The sequence below is a fragment of the Oncorhynchus mykiss genome, chromosome 8 (genome assembly GCF_013265735.2).
Source record: "Oncorhynchus mykiss isolate Arlee chromosome 8, USDA_OmykA_1.1, whole genome shotgun sequence".
Classification (NCBI taxonomy): Eukaryota; Metazoa; Chordata; class Actinopteri; order Salmoniformes; family Salmonidae; genus Oncorhynchus; species Oncorhynchus mykiss.
Window position 1 is genome coordinate 33,919,194 of NC_048572.1, and position 16,834 is coordinate 33,936,027.

The 16,834-nt window shown below is 41.3% G+C and overlaps 1 protein-coding gene across 2 annotated transcripts; it reads left to right on the forward strand.

Annotated features, from left to right (window-relative positions):
- The first annotated feature begins 1,057 nt into the window (after window positions 1-1,057).
- Window positions 1,058-10,258, forward strand: LOC118965511 (consortin-like). 2 transcript variants are annotated; one of them, XM_036985369.1, is made up of 3 exons: window positions 1,058-1,581; window positions 8,465-8,609; window positions 8,781-10,258. In XM_036985369.1, the coding sequence occupies exons 1-3, from the start codon at window positions 1,389-1,391 to the stop codon at window positions 8,890-8,892; spliced, it is 450 nt and encodes a 149-aa protein (XP_036841264.1). In that variant the 5' UTR covers window positions 1,058-1,388; the 3' UTR covers window positions 8,893-10,258. The 2 variants fall into 2 exon arrangements, with proteins under 2 accessions (XP_036841264.1, XP_036841263.1); XM_036985368.1 differs by lacking the exon at window positions 1,058-1,581 and adding an exon at window positions 6,827-8,006.
- The last annotated feature ends 6,576 nt before the right edge of the window (window positions 10,259-16,834 follow it).

The following is a 16,834-nucleotide window of genomic DNA, read 5'->3' on the forward strand; positions in this document are numbered from 1 at the left end:
CTTTAGCCATTTTTAGCAACTTTGCAACTACTTACTACTTTTTTTGCACACCCAGTAGATTTCCAGGACCAGAGTTGGAGAACCCTGTTCTAAACCTAGTGCTTGGTTTTGTGAATGTGTTTGAAGGAAATCAAGACAGAAAGTCACAGTTTGGCATTGGAATGTCCCTAATGACATACTACTTACTCTAATGGGCATGATCTTCTATCCATTGTCTGACATTGGTGTCTGGTAAAAGTAGTATTTCCTCCCATATGCTCTCCAAGAGTGCTATTCAATCTGTATCACTGAAGCGTTGCAGATTTGCGTGATATAAATAATTTGAAAGGTAATTTCATATTGAAGCGACATCTGCAGCGTTGACCTGAATGCAGTCTCAGCTAATGTGGGAACATAGAGCCCCACAGTGGAGATAAAACCTAAAACCTAGCGGTCAAATGGGGAAATGGTTCCAATTGTTTTTCCACCATTAATTTTTCCAATAGGGAATTTGAGAAACTTAAAATAAGGGCTGTGCTTCATGTAGGCGTACCCTGGTGTGACGTTTAGATAACCATTTAAATCTCTCTCGGACAAGGTGACTTTTATCAATATATTCGGCTCTATTTACACTCAGTTTCGAAAATGCTCATTATAGTCAAAGTAGACATCATGCAAAACTACAAATCCCTGCAAGTTCTCTCTAGCTGACACCTTTGATTACTGGTACTGTGCCAATTTAAAACTTGCAAAAGACAATATATGGATTGAAATAAGTCGTAGATGGCTGTGGTTGAGTAATGTCAATGAATGTTGCCTCTTAATTGTCACTGTAGCAGCCTATGTTGTTTGCAATTGTGTTGCATCATCCAATCCATGTTTATATGTTGCAGTATTTTTGTTTACTTGTTTTCTTTATACATAAATGATATAAAAGAAACTTGGTAAGAGATGTTATTTCATTGTTCACATTGGCATGAGTTGTGCAATGTTGTAGCCTACGGCGCTCCTCTCAAGATGTAATACCACCAACAGGTCACAAGATGTCTCAGTGCACCATGAAACCAAACCAGCCACCATTATTCTAGAATTGTGTATTTATACTACGTACTATCAAGCGTTGGGCTAGAGCTCAGTCGACTCATGCAATATTGTTGCGTAGTTTATGTTTTAAGGCAAAGGTCGCGTTATTTCGGATATCCATATTATGCCTACCCATGTGGTTTTACATATCTCAGCTGTAGTATTTCAATCTCGATATATATTCTTTTTTTTCCAAACATTGCAGTAATACCGAATGCATTGGTTAACATTGTAGTCAGTTGATTCATACGAAACACTACGAGAACAAATCTTTTTGCGCGTCACTGCGTAAACTAGGCTACAGTAAACGGACGTTTTAGTGCGCAATGGCGACTGTAACCTCTACCAGACCTTATCATATTATAATATTCGGAGCCTCCGGTTTTACCGGGCAGTTTGTGGTGGAAGAGGTAGCCCGGAGCGCCTTCGAAGGACCCAGCGGGTCTCTGAAATGGGCCTTGGCCGGGCGTAGCAGACAGCGTCTGGAGGGAGTTCTGAACCAAGCCGCCGAGACCCTCCGTACGTGTTTGACACTAATCAGAAAAGATAAGTTAGTGCCTGCTGCCAGTAAAATAATGATTTTATGTCAAGCATGGTTTGACTAGGCTACTACTGTATAACGATTAACAGCTGCAACGGTTTCAGTTGCTTTTAAACAACAAGGCCTATACACTTGCATTTTTTGTAAAAGGTGCTAGTTACAAAGGTCTCTTCAGTTTCTCTGCAGGGGAACCATTTTTATAGCGGTTCTTCCAATACATCTTTGTATAACAATTTGTACGGTTCTTCATTGCACTGATAGAACCAGAGGGTTCTTCATTACACTGTAAAATAAAAAATCCCGGTTTCTGGTTGCAGTGAAAATATGGTATACCCTTAGGAAAAATAATTTGCAGTCAGAGTGCTGTATAACTGCAGTACACGCAAATACTGCCTCCAAAATACACTTTTTTTACAGCAGTAATTTTGCAGTGTAACTGCAGTTAGAGTGGAGTATGACAGCAGCTGTACACGGCAGTTATTCTGCAATTACTGTGTCCAAAATACAACAGTGGACTGCAGTTACTGCACTTTTACTGCAGGTTCAAAACTGAAATCATTTTTTGTAAGGGAATATACAAAAATATACTTTATTGTTAGAGCTGGATTAAGGTGATGTTTCTGTATATATATATATACAGTGCCTTGCGAAAGTATTCGGCCCCCTTGAACTTTGCAACCTTTTGCCACATTTCAGGCTTCAAACATAAAGATATAAAACTGTATTTTTTTGTGAAGAATCAACAACAAGTGGGACACAATCATGAAGTGGAACGACATTTATGGGATATTTCAAACTTTTTTAACAAATCAAAAACTGAAAAATTGGGCGTGCAAAATTATTCAGCCCCCTTAAGTTAATACTTTGTAGCGCCACCTTTTGCTGCGATTACAGCTGTAAGTCGCTTGGGGTATGTCTCTATCAGTTTTGCACAACGAGAGACTGACATTTTTTCCCATTCCTCCTTGCAAAACAGCTCGAGCTCAGTGAGGTTGGATGGAGAGCATTTGTGAACAGCAGTTTTCAGTTCTTTCCACAGATTCTCAATTGGATTCAGGTCTGGACTTTGACTTGGCCATTCTAACACCTGGATATGTTTATTTTTGAACCATTCCATTGTAGATTTTGCTTTATGTTTTGGATCATTGTCTTGTTGGAAGACAAATCTCCGTCCCAGTCTCAGGTCTTTTGCACTCCATCAGGTTTTCTTCCAGAATGGTCCTGTATTTGGCTCCATCCATCTTCCCATCAATTTTAACCATCTTCCCTGTCCCTGCTGAAGAAAAGCAGGCCCAAACCATGATGCTGCCACCACCATGTTTGACAGTGGGGATGGTGTGTTCAGCTGTGTTGCTTTTACGCCAAACATAACGTTTTGTATTGTTGCCAAAAAGTTCAATTTTGGTTTCATCTGACCAGAGCACCTTCTTCCACATGTTTGGTGAGTCTCCCAGGTGGCTTGTGGCAAACTTTAAACAACACTTTTTATGGATATCTTTAAGAAATGGCTTTCTTCTTGCCACTCTCCCATAAAGGCCAGATTTGTGCAATATACGACTGAATGTTGTCCTATGGACAGAGTCTCCCACCTCAGCTGTAGATCTCTGCAGTTCATCCAGAGTGATCATGGGCCTCTTGGCTGCATCTCTGATCAGTCTTCTCCTTGTATGAGCTGAAAGTTTAGAGGGACGGCCAGGTCTTGGTAGATTTGTAGTGGTCTGATACTCCTTCCAGAGGCTATGATGTCACTAAAGAGCTACAACAGATTTGGAACAAGTAGTTCACATACAAATCCTGAAAAATAGGTCAGACATGGTTCAGACAATGACGTTTAGGAGGGCTTTGTTGAGCAATTATGGTCCTTCTTGAGCATGCCCGGCTAGTATTTGAACCCAGTTTTGTCTAGTAGTGACTGCTGAAACCACAAGTCAGACTAGACACTAGAGACAACCTAATATGATATACTAGCACTCTTGGGTTGACAATAGATCTGTTGCCTGAGGCATTCTCCTGTGTTGTTATTGATCTCCGCATATTGACCCCATATAACTGACCTACCTATATATTATAGACGTGGATGACACGGCCAGTGTTATCAATGACCTAATTTCAGTGCAATAGTGTATGACTCCGCTGAGCTGTACATCATTGCAGTTTGTTGTGCAAACATGCACTTGTTTCACCTCTAGATACATTCTAAGGGTGTCTAAAATTGCTCCCTATTGCCTATACGGTGCATTATTTTGGGGCCGATGGCCCCCACAATAGTATATGCACTGGTTGACGCTCAATGTTAAATTCAAATTTCCCTACCGTCATATCTAAGCCAATATGACACAATGTCACCAGTTGGATGAGAGGCAAGCTACAAGCAAAGGAAGCTATATTTTGCTTTGGAAGGTTTTTCACATGGCTGAAGTCATCTGTGTAAACTGTTGGCCTTTGACACTTGTGTGAAATAAGCACGAATAAGATGGCGAACATCACTGACTGCATAATTACCAGTTAGCTAGCCAACTAAAGTTTGCCAGTAACGTTAGCTAGCTACAAGCCAACAAGGCTGTAACTGTAATATTAGCTGTATGGATGGATCATGCATTCAATGTACAGTGGGGCAAAAAAGTATTGTCAGCCACCAATTGTGCAAGTTCCCCCACTTAAAAAGATGAGAGAGGCCTGTAATTTTCATCATATGTACACTTAAACTATGACAGACAAAATGAGGAAAAAAAATCCAGAAAATCACATTGCAGGATTTTTTTAATGAATTTATTTGCAAATTATGGTGGAAAATGAGTATTTGGTCAATAACAAAAGTTTCTCAGTACTTTGTTATATACCCTTTGTTGGCAATGACAGAGGTCAAAAGTTTTCTGTAAGTCTTCACAAGGTTTTCACACACTGTTGCTGGTATTTTGGCCCATTCCTCCATGCAGATCTCCTCTAGAGCAGTGATGTTTTGGGGCTGTTGCTGGGAAATACGGACTTTCAACTCCCTCCAAAGATTTTCTATGGGGTTGAGATCTGGAGACTGCTAGGCCACTCCAGGACCTTGAAATGCTTCTTATGAAGCCAGTCCTTCGTTGCCCGGGTGGTGTGTTTGGGATCATTGTTATGCTGAAAGACTCAGCCACGTTTCATCTTCAATGCCCTTGCTGATGGTAGGAGGTTTTCACTCAAAATCTCACGATACATGGCCCCATTCATTCTTTCATTTACACGGATCAGTCGTCCTGGTCCCTTTGCAGAAAAACAGCCCCAAAAGCATGATGTTTCCACCCCCAAGCTTCACAGTAGGTATGGTGTTCTTTGGATGCAACTCAGCATTCTTTGTCCTCCAAACACGACGAATTGAGTTTTTACCAAAAAGTTATATTTTGGTTTCATCTGACCATATGACATTCTCCCAAACTTCTTCTGGATCATCCAAATGCTCTCTAGCAAACTTCAGACGGGCCTGGACATGTACTGGCTTAAGCAGGGGGACTTGTCTGGCACTGCAGGATTTGAGTCCCTGGCAGCGTAGTGTGCTACTGATGGTAGGCTTTGTTACTTTGGTCCCAGCTCTCTTCAGGTCATTCACTAGGTCCCCCCGTGTGGTTCTGGGATTTTTGCGTGGAGCCCCAGATCGAGGGAGATTATCAGTGGTCTTGTATGTCTTCCATTTCCTAATAATTGCTCCCACAGTTGATTTCTTCAAACCAAGCTGCTTACCTATTGCAGATTCAGTCTTCCCAGCCTGGTGCAGGTCTACAATTTTGTTTCTGGTGTCCTTTGACAGCTCTTTGGTCTTGCCCATAGTGGAGTTTGGAGTGTGACTGTTTGAGGTTGTGGACAGGTGTCTTTTATACTGATAACAAGTTCAAACAGGTGCCATTAATACAGGTAACGAGTGGAGGACAGAGGAGCCTCTTAAAGAAGAAGTTACAGGTCTGTGAGAGCCAGAAATCTTGCTTGTTTGTAGGTGACCAAATACTTATTTTCCACCATAATTTGCAAATAAATTCATTAAAAATCCTACAATGTGATTTTCTGGATTTTTTTTCCTCATTTTGTCTGTCATAGTTGAAGTGTACCTATGATGAAAATTACAGGCCTCATCTTTTTAAGTGGGAGAACTTGCACAATTGGTGGCTGACTAAATACTTTTTTGCCCCACTGTATATTGTCAGCGACACAGTATTGACAATAAACAGTGCATACGGAAAGTATTCAGTCCCCTTGAAATGTTCCATATTTTGTTACGTCACAGCCTTATTCTAAAATGGATCTACACACAATACCCCAATATAATGATAAAGCAAAAACAGTTTTTTAGAAATATTTGCAAATATATATATTTTTTTAAACACTGGATATATGACATTTGCATAAGTATTCAGACTTATTGGGAATTCAGTCTTATTGGGACTGACACTACAAGCTTGGCACCTGTATTTGGGGAGTTTCTCCCATTCTTCTCTGCAGATCCTCTCAAGCTTTGTCAGATTGGATGGGGAGTGTCGCTGTACAGCTATTTTCAGGTCTCTCCAGAGATGTTCGATCGGGTTGAAGTCCGTGCTCTGGCTGGACCACTCGAGGACATTCAGAGACTTGTCCCGAAGCCACTCCTGCGTTGTCTTGGCTGTGTGCTTAGGGACGTAAAACCTTCGCCCCAGTCTGAGGTCCTGAGTGCTCTGGAGCAGGTTTTCATCAAGGATCTCTCTGTACTTTGCTCCGTTCATCTTTGCCTCAATCCTGACTATTCTCCCAGTTCCTGCCGCTGAAAAAACACCCCCACAGCATGATGCTGCCACCACCATGCTTCACATTAGGGATGGTGCCAGCTTTCCTCCAGATGTGACGCTTGGCATTCAGGCCAAAGAGTTCAATCTTGGTTTCGTCAGAGCAGAGAATCTTGTTTCTCATGGTCTGAGAGTCCTTTCGGTGCCCTTTGGCAAACTCCAAGCGGGCTGTCTTGTGCCTTTTACTGAGGAGTGGCCTCGACACTTTGACCCCATGGCTTGGTTTTTGCTCTGACATGCATTGTCAACTGTGGGACCAAATATAGACAGGTGTTTGCCTTTCCAAATCATCATGGAAACAGGATGCACCCGAGCTCAATTTCGAGTCTCATAGCAAAGGGTCTGAATACTTATGTAAATAAGGTCTTTTTAAAATGCTTTTTTTAGACATTGGAAAAACATGTTTTTGCTTTGTCGTTATGGGTTATAGTGTGTAGACTGATGAGGAAAAAAAGTGTATTTAATCAATTTTAGAGTAAGGCTGTAATGTAACAATATGTGGATAAAGTCGTCAAGGGGTCTGAATACTTCCCGAATGCACTGTAGCTATATCCGAATTTGCACACATCAACTCTTTTAGACAATTCTTTTAAACAAGCAAAATAAATAAGTGTTCAATCATTACTGAGTGAATGAACAACAACAAAAGCTTCCTTTCATCACCAGACTGTCTATTTAAATAGTGTCGAGATAATGTGTTCATGACAGGGTTCGTAGCATAAGCGTTAATGTCAACACCATGGAATCTTGAAGGGTTACCACAGCAACAAAATCCAAATATTTTCCATAAAATAAATGTTAAAATGTTCTAACTCATTTTCATTGGGAAGGCAGATACAGCATTATTATCAAAAGCAAACCCTTTCGCTTGAGAACACAATCCTAGTAACTACCACCCTCTGGGGGTTTGATTAATCCCGGCTGGGTGTCAATGTAGGCGTGTTTTGCATTGGCTGAAAGTTGATTGCATTCGATTTGGAACCAGGCTGCCTGCTGGACGTGAGCCAAGTGCCATGTTCAAAGCAAACGGCGAAGTTGGCTCAAAAACAAAAGTGACCTATTTAAAGCATGTGTAGTAATTACTAGGATTCTGTGTTTTCCCAGGCAAAAGGGATTGCTTTAAAAAAAAAAAAGATTTTATCTGCCTTCCCAATGAAAACTAGTTCGAATTTCAAACATTTATTTTTATGGAAAAGAGATGTTGTATGTTTCTGGACAATGCACCATGCTGCCTTGTTAACAAAATGACAGAGCAGGGCGATTTACTGCGTCGATTTGAGAAGGGCGCACCTCCCTCCGCGCTCTCCAGGGCGACAACCCTACTGGTGCCCCCGCCTCTTCTTCTGTGGGGTTTATCGGCAGATGGCATCCAACGTTATGATGCATTACCGCCACCTACTGTACTGGAGCGGTCCCACCTGTGTACCAGAGTCCTAGCTTAAAAATGTACCAATAAAGGTATAAAAAGAGTTTCCTGCAGATGCAGGAATGCCCACATGCAGGAACAACCCAAATTGTGTGCCGCAATTGCACCCTGCTCCGTCTTGCTGCTACGGAGAAGAGTACAGTGGAGACTGGAGAGACCAACCCTCATCCTTCAGATGTGCTCCACCCCTATGGTACATCCCAAGGACACACTGCTTAATGTTCCCTGAAATGTGTATGCCAGCTGGTTGACGGAGCGCCGAGCCCCACTATGCACTTGTTTATCTTCTGGTTCCACTGGAACATCCAGCTCCTCCGCTATTTTAGAAGTTTTGAATCCTAAGCAACCTGCATACACATTGTTTGAAGTACAATAGACCAACATAGCTACTGTAGTAGGTCAAATCTGTGTGCTGGAAAACCTTGGTAGAGCATGGATGGAGTAGGCATTGTGGTGCTCATGTGAATTTCCTTTATTTTTTTGGCTTCAGAACAATGCTTACTTCTGACTTAAAACAACATATTTTTTTGTTTTTAATTACACAAGGCTCTGGTCAAAAGTAGTGTACTGTATAGAGACAGAAATGTTTAAGCTATTCACTGCACACTGTTTCTAATTCTCACTTATCCACATCACTCTGTTCCCCTGCAGAGCTCCTCACCAGATGGCCTGGTGTCCATTCTGAAAAGGAGGAGGGCGTCGTTAGATGGCCTGCCCCCAGAGGGTCCCGATGCAGCCAAACAGAACTCCAAACGCAAGGTGCGCTTCAGCGAGCCAGAGGATGGCATGGAACCAGGTATGGATCAGCCTGATTAACCACCTCTCTGTCTCTGTCTCTCTCACTCACACACACACACACACACACACACACGCATACACTATACATAAGTTCTTATACTGTGTCTTCAATAAAGACACAATAAGATAGTAGTAACATATTAATAAGTGTTTTTTTTTATCTGTGCAGAGGAGGTGGGTGGAGACTCTTGTTTGATCCTGCTGTTGTTGTGCTTAGTAACCGTGGTGATCAGTCTGGGCGGGACTGCTCTGTACTGCACCCTAGTGGACACCTACAGTAGTATCTGCACCGACTTCTCTCACAACGTGGACTTTTACGTGGTCCAAGTACGACACTTCCTGGACGGGCTCAGACACTGGCTGTCCATACGCTCATAGTCAGCACAGTCTATCGGAGCAGTAAGGACATACAGTCAGTCGCCTGCTGCAGCAGTATATGGACTTATACAGAAGCCCACCTACTGCTACAGTCTAGGGACTCTTATGAAACCCTAGGAGGAAGACAAGCAAAAATATACTGTAAGACTGGTAACACTATTGGTTGGAGAGAATGCTTTAGGTGAAGTCAGACACTGGCTCCCCAAACTGTCCAAGCCAGGGAATAGATTCACTATACTGTATGAACTGCTCTGAGACTGAGACAAGATGGAGCACCTTACCCTAGTCCCAGTATGAATTAGAGAAGGTCATTGAAGTTCTGGGATAGGGTCTGAAATAGAGTGAACGGGCTTGTGAGCATTGATGTAACAGGAGGCACAGGTGCAGACATTTTGAACTACTGACATTTCATATGCAGACCAAACTGTTTCCGGAACACTGCCTCCTCTTGTTTTTGACCAGAAGTTTTTAACCTCGAGATGGACACAGCACAAAAGAGCTCCCAAAAACACGCAAAGGAACAAAACACAGCATTGTAAAGTATATTCTAGTTGGATTTTTTATTTTAAAAAAATATAGGTTTATCTGAATTTGTAAAGATGTTTATCTGAAAAACAGATACAATTCAGATAAACCGTAAAGATGTTTATCTGAATTTGAAAGCCTTGTGGTAAAATTTGGGGTACAGTATGCCAATAAAAAAAACAGACATTTTGGGGGATTGAAAGGACACTTTTTTTTTTATTATCAACATTTCTGTGTTTTTCATGACAAGTCTTCTCGACTCCTTGACTTGTCAAATGTAGCCTACACGTTGTACATTTTACAGCTGTTTTTGTACATGGAGACATGGGTTTAGAATTGCTCTTACATTCCTCTGAAGGTACGCAAGGTTGTTGACCACTGCAAATGAAAGTCATTTGGGAAGAATGGCTCTCTGGAATTGGCACATTGTTAAGTCATTTGTTGAAAACAGAGTAATATCAATACAAATATGCATGAAAGATACTGTATGTATGGCTCTTGGTATGACAATATGAACAAGGTTTAATGTTCATACAGCAATGCATTTAAATGTAGTCATGATATTCAGTACTTGTACTGATTACTCCAATATTTCAAGAACATATGTTAACTTTTTTGTGCTGGTCAATATTGTTATGTATTGTAACCATACATTTGTCTTTTATTCTATGTGTCTATTTTAACGTATTGAATACAAATCCATTTCCTTGCTTTGGTGAATAAACTTTGTTTGCTTTTTATCTACTGTATGTCCAGGCTGGTCTCATAGACTAGACGTAACATAGTAAACAAAAATCCGGGGACACTCAAATTAGTATAATATGTTACGTTCAGTATGGCTGCTTAAGACGTAAGTTTACTTAAGGCAAAAACGAAAGTGGAGAGGGAGGGTGGGCAACTCAAATGTCTAGCAACACAGGGAAGGTAACTCAAACATCTAGCAAACCAACGGTTGGTTGCATGTTCGAATCTCATCACGGATAACTTTAGCCATTTTTAGCAACTTTGCAACTACTTACTACTTTTTTTGCACACCCAGTAGATTTCCAGGACCAGAGTTGGAGAACCCTGTTCTAAACCTAGTGCTTGGTTTTGTGAATGTGTTTGAAGGAAATCAAGACAGAAAGTCACAGTTTGGCATTGGAATGTCCCTAATGACATACTACTTACTCTAATGGGCATGATCTTCTATCCATTGTCTGACATTGGTGTCTGGTAAAAGTAGTATTTCCTCCCATATGCTCTCCAAGAGTGCTATTCAATCTGTATCACTGAAGCGTTGCAGATTTGCGTGATATAAATAATTTGAAAGGTAATTTCATATTGAAGCGACATCTGCAGCGTTGACCTGAATGCAGTCTCAGCTAATGTGGGAACATAGAGCCCCACAGTGGAGATAAAACCTAAAACCTAGCGGTCAAATGGGGAAATGGTTCCAATTGTTTTTCCACCATTAATTTTTCCAATAGGGAATTTGAGAAACTTAAAATAAGGGCTGTGCTTCATGTAGGCGTACCCTGGTGTGACGTTTAGATAACCATTTAAATCTCTCTCGGACAAGGTGACTTTTATCAATATATTCGGCTCTATTTACACTCAGTTTCGAAAATGCTCATTATAGTCAAAGTAGACATCATGCAAAACTACAAATCCCTGCAAGTTCTCTCTAGCTGACACCTTTGATTACTGGTACTGTGCCAATTTAAAACTTGCAAAAGACAATATATGGATTGAAATAAGTCGTAGATGGCTGTGGTTGAGTAATGTCAATGAATGTTGCCTCTTAATTGTCACTGTAGCAGCCTATGTTGTTTGCAATTGTGTTGCATCATCCAATCCATGTTTATATGTTGCAGTATTTTTGTTTACTTGTTTTCTTTATACATAAATGATATAAAAGAAACTTGGTAAGAGATGTTATTTCATTGTTCACATTGGCATGAGTTGTGCAATGTTGTAGCCTACGGCGCTCCTCTCAAGATGTAATACCACCAACAGGTCACAAGATGTCTCAGTGCACCATGAAACCAAACCAGCCACCATTATTCTAGAATTGTGTATTTATACTACGTACTATCAAGCGTTGGGCTAGAGCTCAGTCGACTCATGCAATATTGTTGCGTAGTTTATGTTTTAAGGCAAAGGTCGCGTTATTTCGGATATCCATATTATGCCTACCCATGTGGTTTTACATATCTCAGCTGTAGTATTTCAATCTCGATATATATTCTTTTTTTTCCAAACATTGCAGTAATACCGAATGCATTGGTTAACATTGTAGTCAGTTGATTCATACGAAACACTACGAGAACAAATCTTTTTGCGCGTCACTGCGTAAACTAGGCTACAGTAAACGGACGTTTTAGTGCGCAATGGCGACTGTAACCTCTACCAGACCTTATCATATTATAATATTCGGAGCCTCCGGTTTTACCGGGCAGTTTGTGGTGGAAGAGGTAGCCCGGAGCGCCTTCGAAGGACCCAGCGGGTCTCTGAAATGGGCCTTGGCCGGGCGTAGCAGACAGCGTCTGGAGGGAGTTCTGAACCAAGCCGCCGAGACCCTCCGTACGTGTTTGACACTAATCAGAAAAGATAAGTTAGTGCCTGCTGCCAGTAAAATAATGATTTTATGTCAAGCATGGTTTGACTAGGCTACTACTGTATAACGATTAACAGCTGCAACGGTTTCAGTTGCTTTTAAACAACAAGGCCTATACACTTGCATTTTTTGTAAAAGGTGCTAGTTACAAAGGTCTCTTCAGTTTCTCTGCAGGGGAACCATTTTTATAGCGGTTCTTCCAATACATCTTTGTATAACAATTTGTACGGTTCTTCATTGCACTGATAGAACCAGAGGGTTCTTCATTACACTGTAAAATAAAAAATCCCGGTTTCTGGTTGCAGTGAAAATATGGTATACCCTTAGGAAAAATAATTTGCAGTCAGAGTGCTGTATAACTGCAGTACACGCAAATACTGCCTCCAAAATACACTTTTTTTACAGCAGTAATTTTGCAGTGTAACTGCAGTTAGAGTGGAGTATGACAGCAGCTGTACACGGCAGTTATTCTGCAATTACTGTGTCCAAAATACAACAGTGGACTGCAGTTACTGCACTTTTACTGCAGGTTCAAAACTGAAATCATTTTTTGTAAGGGAATATACAAAAATATACTTTATTGTTAGAGCTGGATTAAGGTGATGTTTCTGTATATATATATATACAGTGCCTTGCGAAAGTATTCGGCCCCCTTGAACTTTGCAACCTTTTGCCACATTTCAGGCTTCAAACATAAAGATATAAAACTGTATTTTTTTGTGAAGAATCAACAACAAGTGGGACACAATCATGAAGTGGAACGACATTTATGGGATATTTCAAACTTTTTTAACAAATCAAAAACTGAAAAATTGGGCGTGCAAAATTATTCAGCCCCCTTAAGTTAATACTTTGTAGCGCCACCTTTTGCTGCGATTACAGCTGTAAGTCGCTTGGGGTATGTCTCTATCAGTTTTGCACAACGAGAGACTGACATTTTTTCCCATTCCTCCTTGCAAAACAGCTCGAGCTCAGTGAGGTTGGATGGAGAGCATTTGTGAACAGCAGTTTTCAGTTCTTTCCACAGATTCTCAATTGGATTCAGGTCTGGACTTTGACTTGGCCATTCTAACACCTGGATATGTTTATTTTTGAACCATTCCATTGTAGATTTTGCTTTATGTTTTGGATCATTGTCTTGTTGGAAGACAAATCTCCGTCCCAGTCTCAGGTCTTTTGCACTCCATCAGGTTTTCTTCCAGAATGGTCCTGTATTTGGCTCCATCCATCTTCCCATCAATTTTAACCATCTTCCCTGTCCCTGCTGAAGAAAAGCAGGCCCAAACCATGATGCTGCCACCACCATGTTTGACAGTGGGGATGGTGTGTTCAGCTGTGTTGCTTTTACGCCAAACATAACGTTTTGTATTGTTGCCAAAAAGTTCAATTTTGGTTTCATCTGACCAGAGCACCTTCTTCCACATGTTTGGTGAGTCTCCCAGGTGGCTTGTGGCAAACTTTAAACAACACTTTTTATGGATATCTTTAAGAAATGGCTTTCTTCTTGCCACTCTCCCATAAAGGCCAGATTTGTGCAATATACGACTGAATGTTGTCCTATGGACAGAGTCTCCCACCTCAGCTGTAGATCTCTGCAGTTCATCCAGAGTGATCATGGGCCTCTTGGCTGCATCTCTGATCAGTCTTCTCCTTGTATGAGCTGAAAGTTTAGAGGGACGGCCAGGTCTTGGTAGATTTGTAGTGGTCTGATACTCCTTCCAGAGGCTATGATGTCACTAAAGAGCTACAACAGATTTGGAACAAGTAGTTCACATACAAATCCTGAAAAATAGGTCAGACATGGTTCAGACAATGACGTTTAGGAGGGCTTTGTTGAGCAATTATGGTCCTTCTTGAGCATGCCCGGCTAGTATTTGAACCCAGTTTTGTCTAGTAGTGACTGCTGAAACCACAAGTCAGACTAGACACTAGAGACAACCTAATATGATATACTAGCACTCTTGGGTTGACAATAGATCTGTTGCCTGAGGCATTCTCCTGTGTTGTTATTGATCTCCGCATATTGACCCCATATAACTGACCTACCTATATATTATAGACGTGGATGACACGGCCAGTGTTATCAATGACCTAATTTCAGTGCAATAGTGTATGACTCCGCTGAGCTGTACATCATTGCAGTTTGTTGTGCAAACATGCACTTGTTTCACCTCTAGATACATTCTAAGGGTGTCTAAAATTGCTCCCTATTGCCTATACGGTGCATTATTTTGGGGCCGATGGCCCCCACAATAGTATATGCACTGGTTGACGCTCAATGTTAAATTCAAATTTCCCTACCGTCATATCTAAGCCAATATGACACAATGTCACCAGTTGGATGAGAGGCAAGCTACAAGCAAAGGAAGCTATATTTTGCTTTGGAAGGTTTTTCACATGGCTGAAGTCATCTGTGTAAACTGTTGGCCTTTGACACTTGTGTGAAATAAGCACGAATAAGATGGCGAACATCACTGACTGCATAATTACCAGTTAGCTAGCCAACTAAAGTTTGCCAGTAACGTTAGCTAGCTACAAGCCAACAAGGCTGTAACTGTAATATTAGCTGTATGGATGGATCATGCATTCAATGTACAGTGGGGCAAAAAAGTATTGTCAGCCACCAATTGTGCAAGTTCCCCCACTTAAAAAGATGAGAGAGGCCTGTAATTTTCATCATATGTACACTTAAACTATGACAGACAAAATGAGGAAAAAAAATCCAGAAAATCACATTGCAGGATTTTTTTAATGAATTTATTTGCAAATTATGGTGGAAAATGAGTATTTGGTCAATAACAAAAGTTTCTCAGTACTTTGTTATATACCCTTTGTTGGCAATGACAGAGGTCAAAAGTTTTCTGTAAGTCTTCACAAGGTTTTCACACACTGTTGCTGGTATTTTGGCCCATTCCTCCATGCAGATCTCCTCTAGAGCAGTGATGTTTTGGGGCTGTTGCTGGGAAATACGGACTTTCAACTCCCTCCAAAGATTTTCTATGGGGTTGAGATCTGGAGACTGCTAGGCCACTCCAGGACCTTGAAATGCTTCTTATGAAGCCAGTCCTTCGTTGCCCGGGTGGTGTGTTTGGGATCATTGTTATGCTGAAAGACTCAGCCACGTTTCATCTTCAATGCCCTTGCTGATGGTAGGAGGTTTTCACTCAAAATCTCACGATACATGGCCCCATTCATTCTTTCATTTACACGGATCAGTCGTCCTGGTCCCTTTGCAGAAAAACAGCCCCAAAAGCATGATGTTTCCACCCCCAAGCTTCACAGTAGGTATGGTGTTCTTTGGATGCAACTCAGCATTCTTTGTCCTCCAAACACGACGAATTGAGTTTTTACCAAAAAGTTATATTTTGGTTTCATCTGACCATATGACATTCTCCCAAACTTCTTCTGGATCATCCAAATGCTCTCTAGCAAACTTCAGACGGGCCTGGACATGTACTGGCTTAAGCAGGGGGACTTGTCTGGCACTGCAGGATTTGAGTCCCTGGCAGCGTAGTGTGCTACTGATGGTAGGCTTTGTTACTTTGGTCCCAGCTCTCTTCAGGTCATTCACTAGGTCCCCCCGTGTGGTTCTGGGATTTTTGCGTGGAGCCCCAGATCGAGGGAGATTATCAGTGGTCTTGTATGTCTTCCATTTCCTAATAATTGCTCCCACAGTTGATTTCTTCAAACCAAGCTGCTTACCTATTGCAGATTCAGTCTTCCCAGCCTGGTGCAGGTCTACAATTTTGTTTCTGGTGTCCTTTGACAGCTCTTTGGTCTTGCCCATAGTGGAGTTTGGAGTGTGACTGTTTGAGGTTGTGGACAGGTGTCTTTTATACTGATAACAAGTTCAAACAGGTGCCATTAATACAGGTAACGAGTGGAGGACAGAGGAGCCTCTTAAAGAAGAAGTTACAGGTCTGTGAGAGCCAGAAATCTTGCTTGTTTGTAGGTGACCAAATACTTATTTTCCACCATAATTTGCAAATAAATTCATTAAAAATCCTACAATGTGATTTTCTGGATTTTTTTTCCTCATTTTGTCTGTCATAGTTGAAGTGTACCTATGATGAAAATTACAGGCCTCATCTTTTTAAGTGGGAGAACTTGCACAATTGGTGGCTGACTAAATACTTTTTTGCCCCACTGTATATTGTCAGCGACACAGTATTGACAATAAACAGTGCATACGGAAAGTATTCAGTCCCCTTGAAATGTTCCATATTTTGTTACGTCACAGCCTTATTCTAAAATGGATCTACACACAATACCCCAATATAATGATAAAGCAAAAACAGTTTTTTAGAAATATTTGCAAATATATATATTTTTTTAAACACTGGATATATGACATTTGCATAAGTATTCAGACTTATTGGGAATTCAGTCTTATTGGGACTGACACTACAAGCTTGGCACCTGTATTTGGGGAGTTTCTCCCATTCTTCTCTGCAGATCCTCTCAAGCTTTGTCAGATTGGATGGGGAGTGTCGCTGTACAGCTATTTTCAGGTCTCTCCAGAGATGTTCGATCGGGTTGAAGTCCGTGCTCTGGCTGGACCACTCGAGGACATTCAGAGACTTGTCCCGAAGCCACTCCTGCGTTGTCTTGGCTGTGTGCTTAGGGACGTAAAACCTTCGCCCCAGTCTGAGGTCCTGAGTGCTCTGGAGCAGGTTTTCATCAAGGATCTCTCTGTACTTTGCTCCGTTCATCTTTGCCTC

Bases quoted from the DNA above. Each gene is read 5' to 3' on its own strand.
- LOC118965511 (XM_036985368.1), top strand. From the start codon at position 7,884: ATGCAGGAACAACCCAAATTGTGTGCCGCAATTGCACCCTGCTCCGTC. The intron at 8,007-8,464 runs GTACATCCCAAG...GTTCCCCTGCAG, and splicing joins AGATGTGCTCCACCCCTATG to AGCTCCTCACCAGATGGCCT. The intron at 8,610-8,780 runs GTATGGATCAGC...TTATCTGTGCAG, and splicing joins AGAGGATGGCATGGAACCAG to AGGAGGTGGGTGGAGACTCT.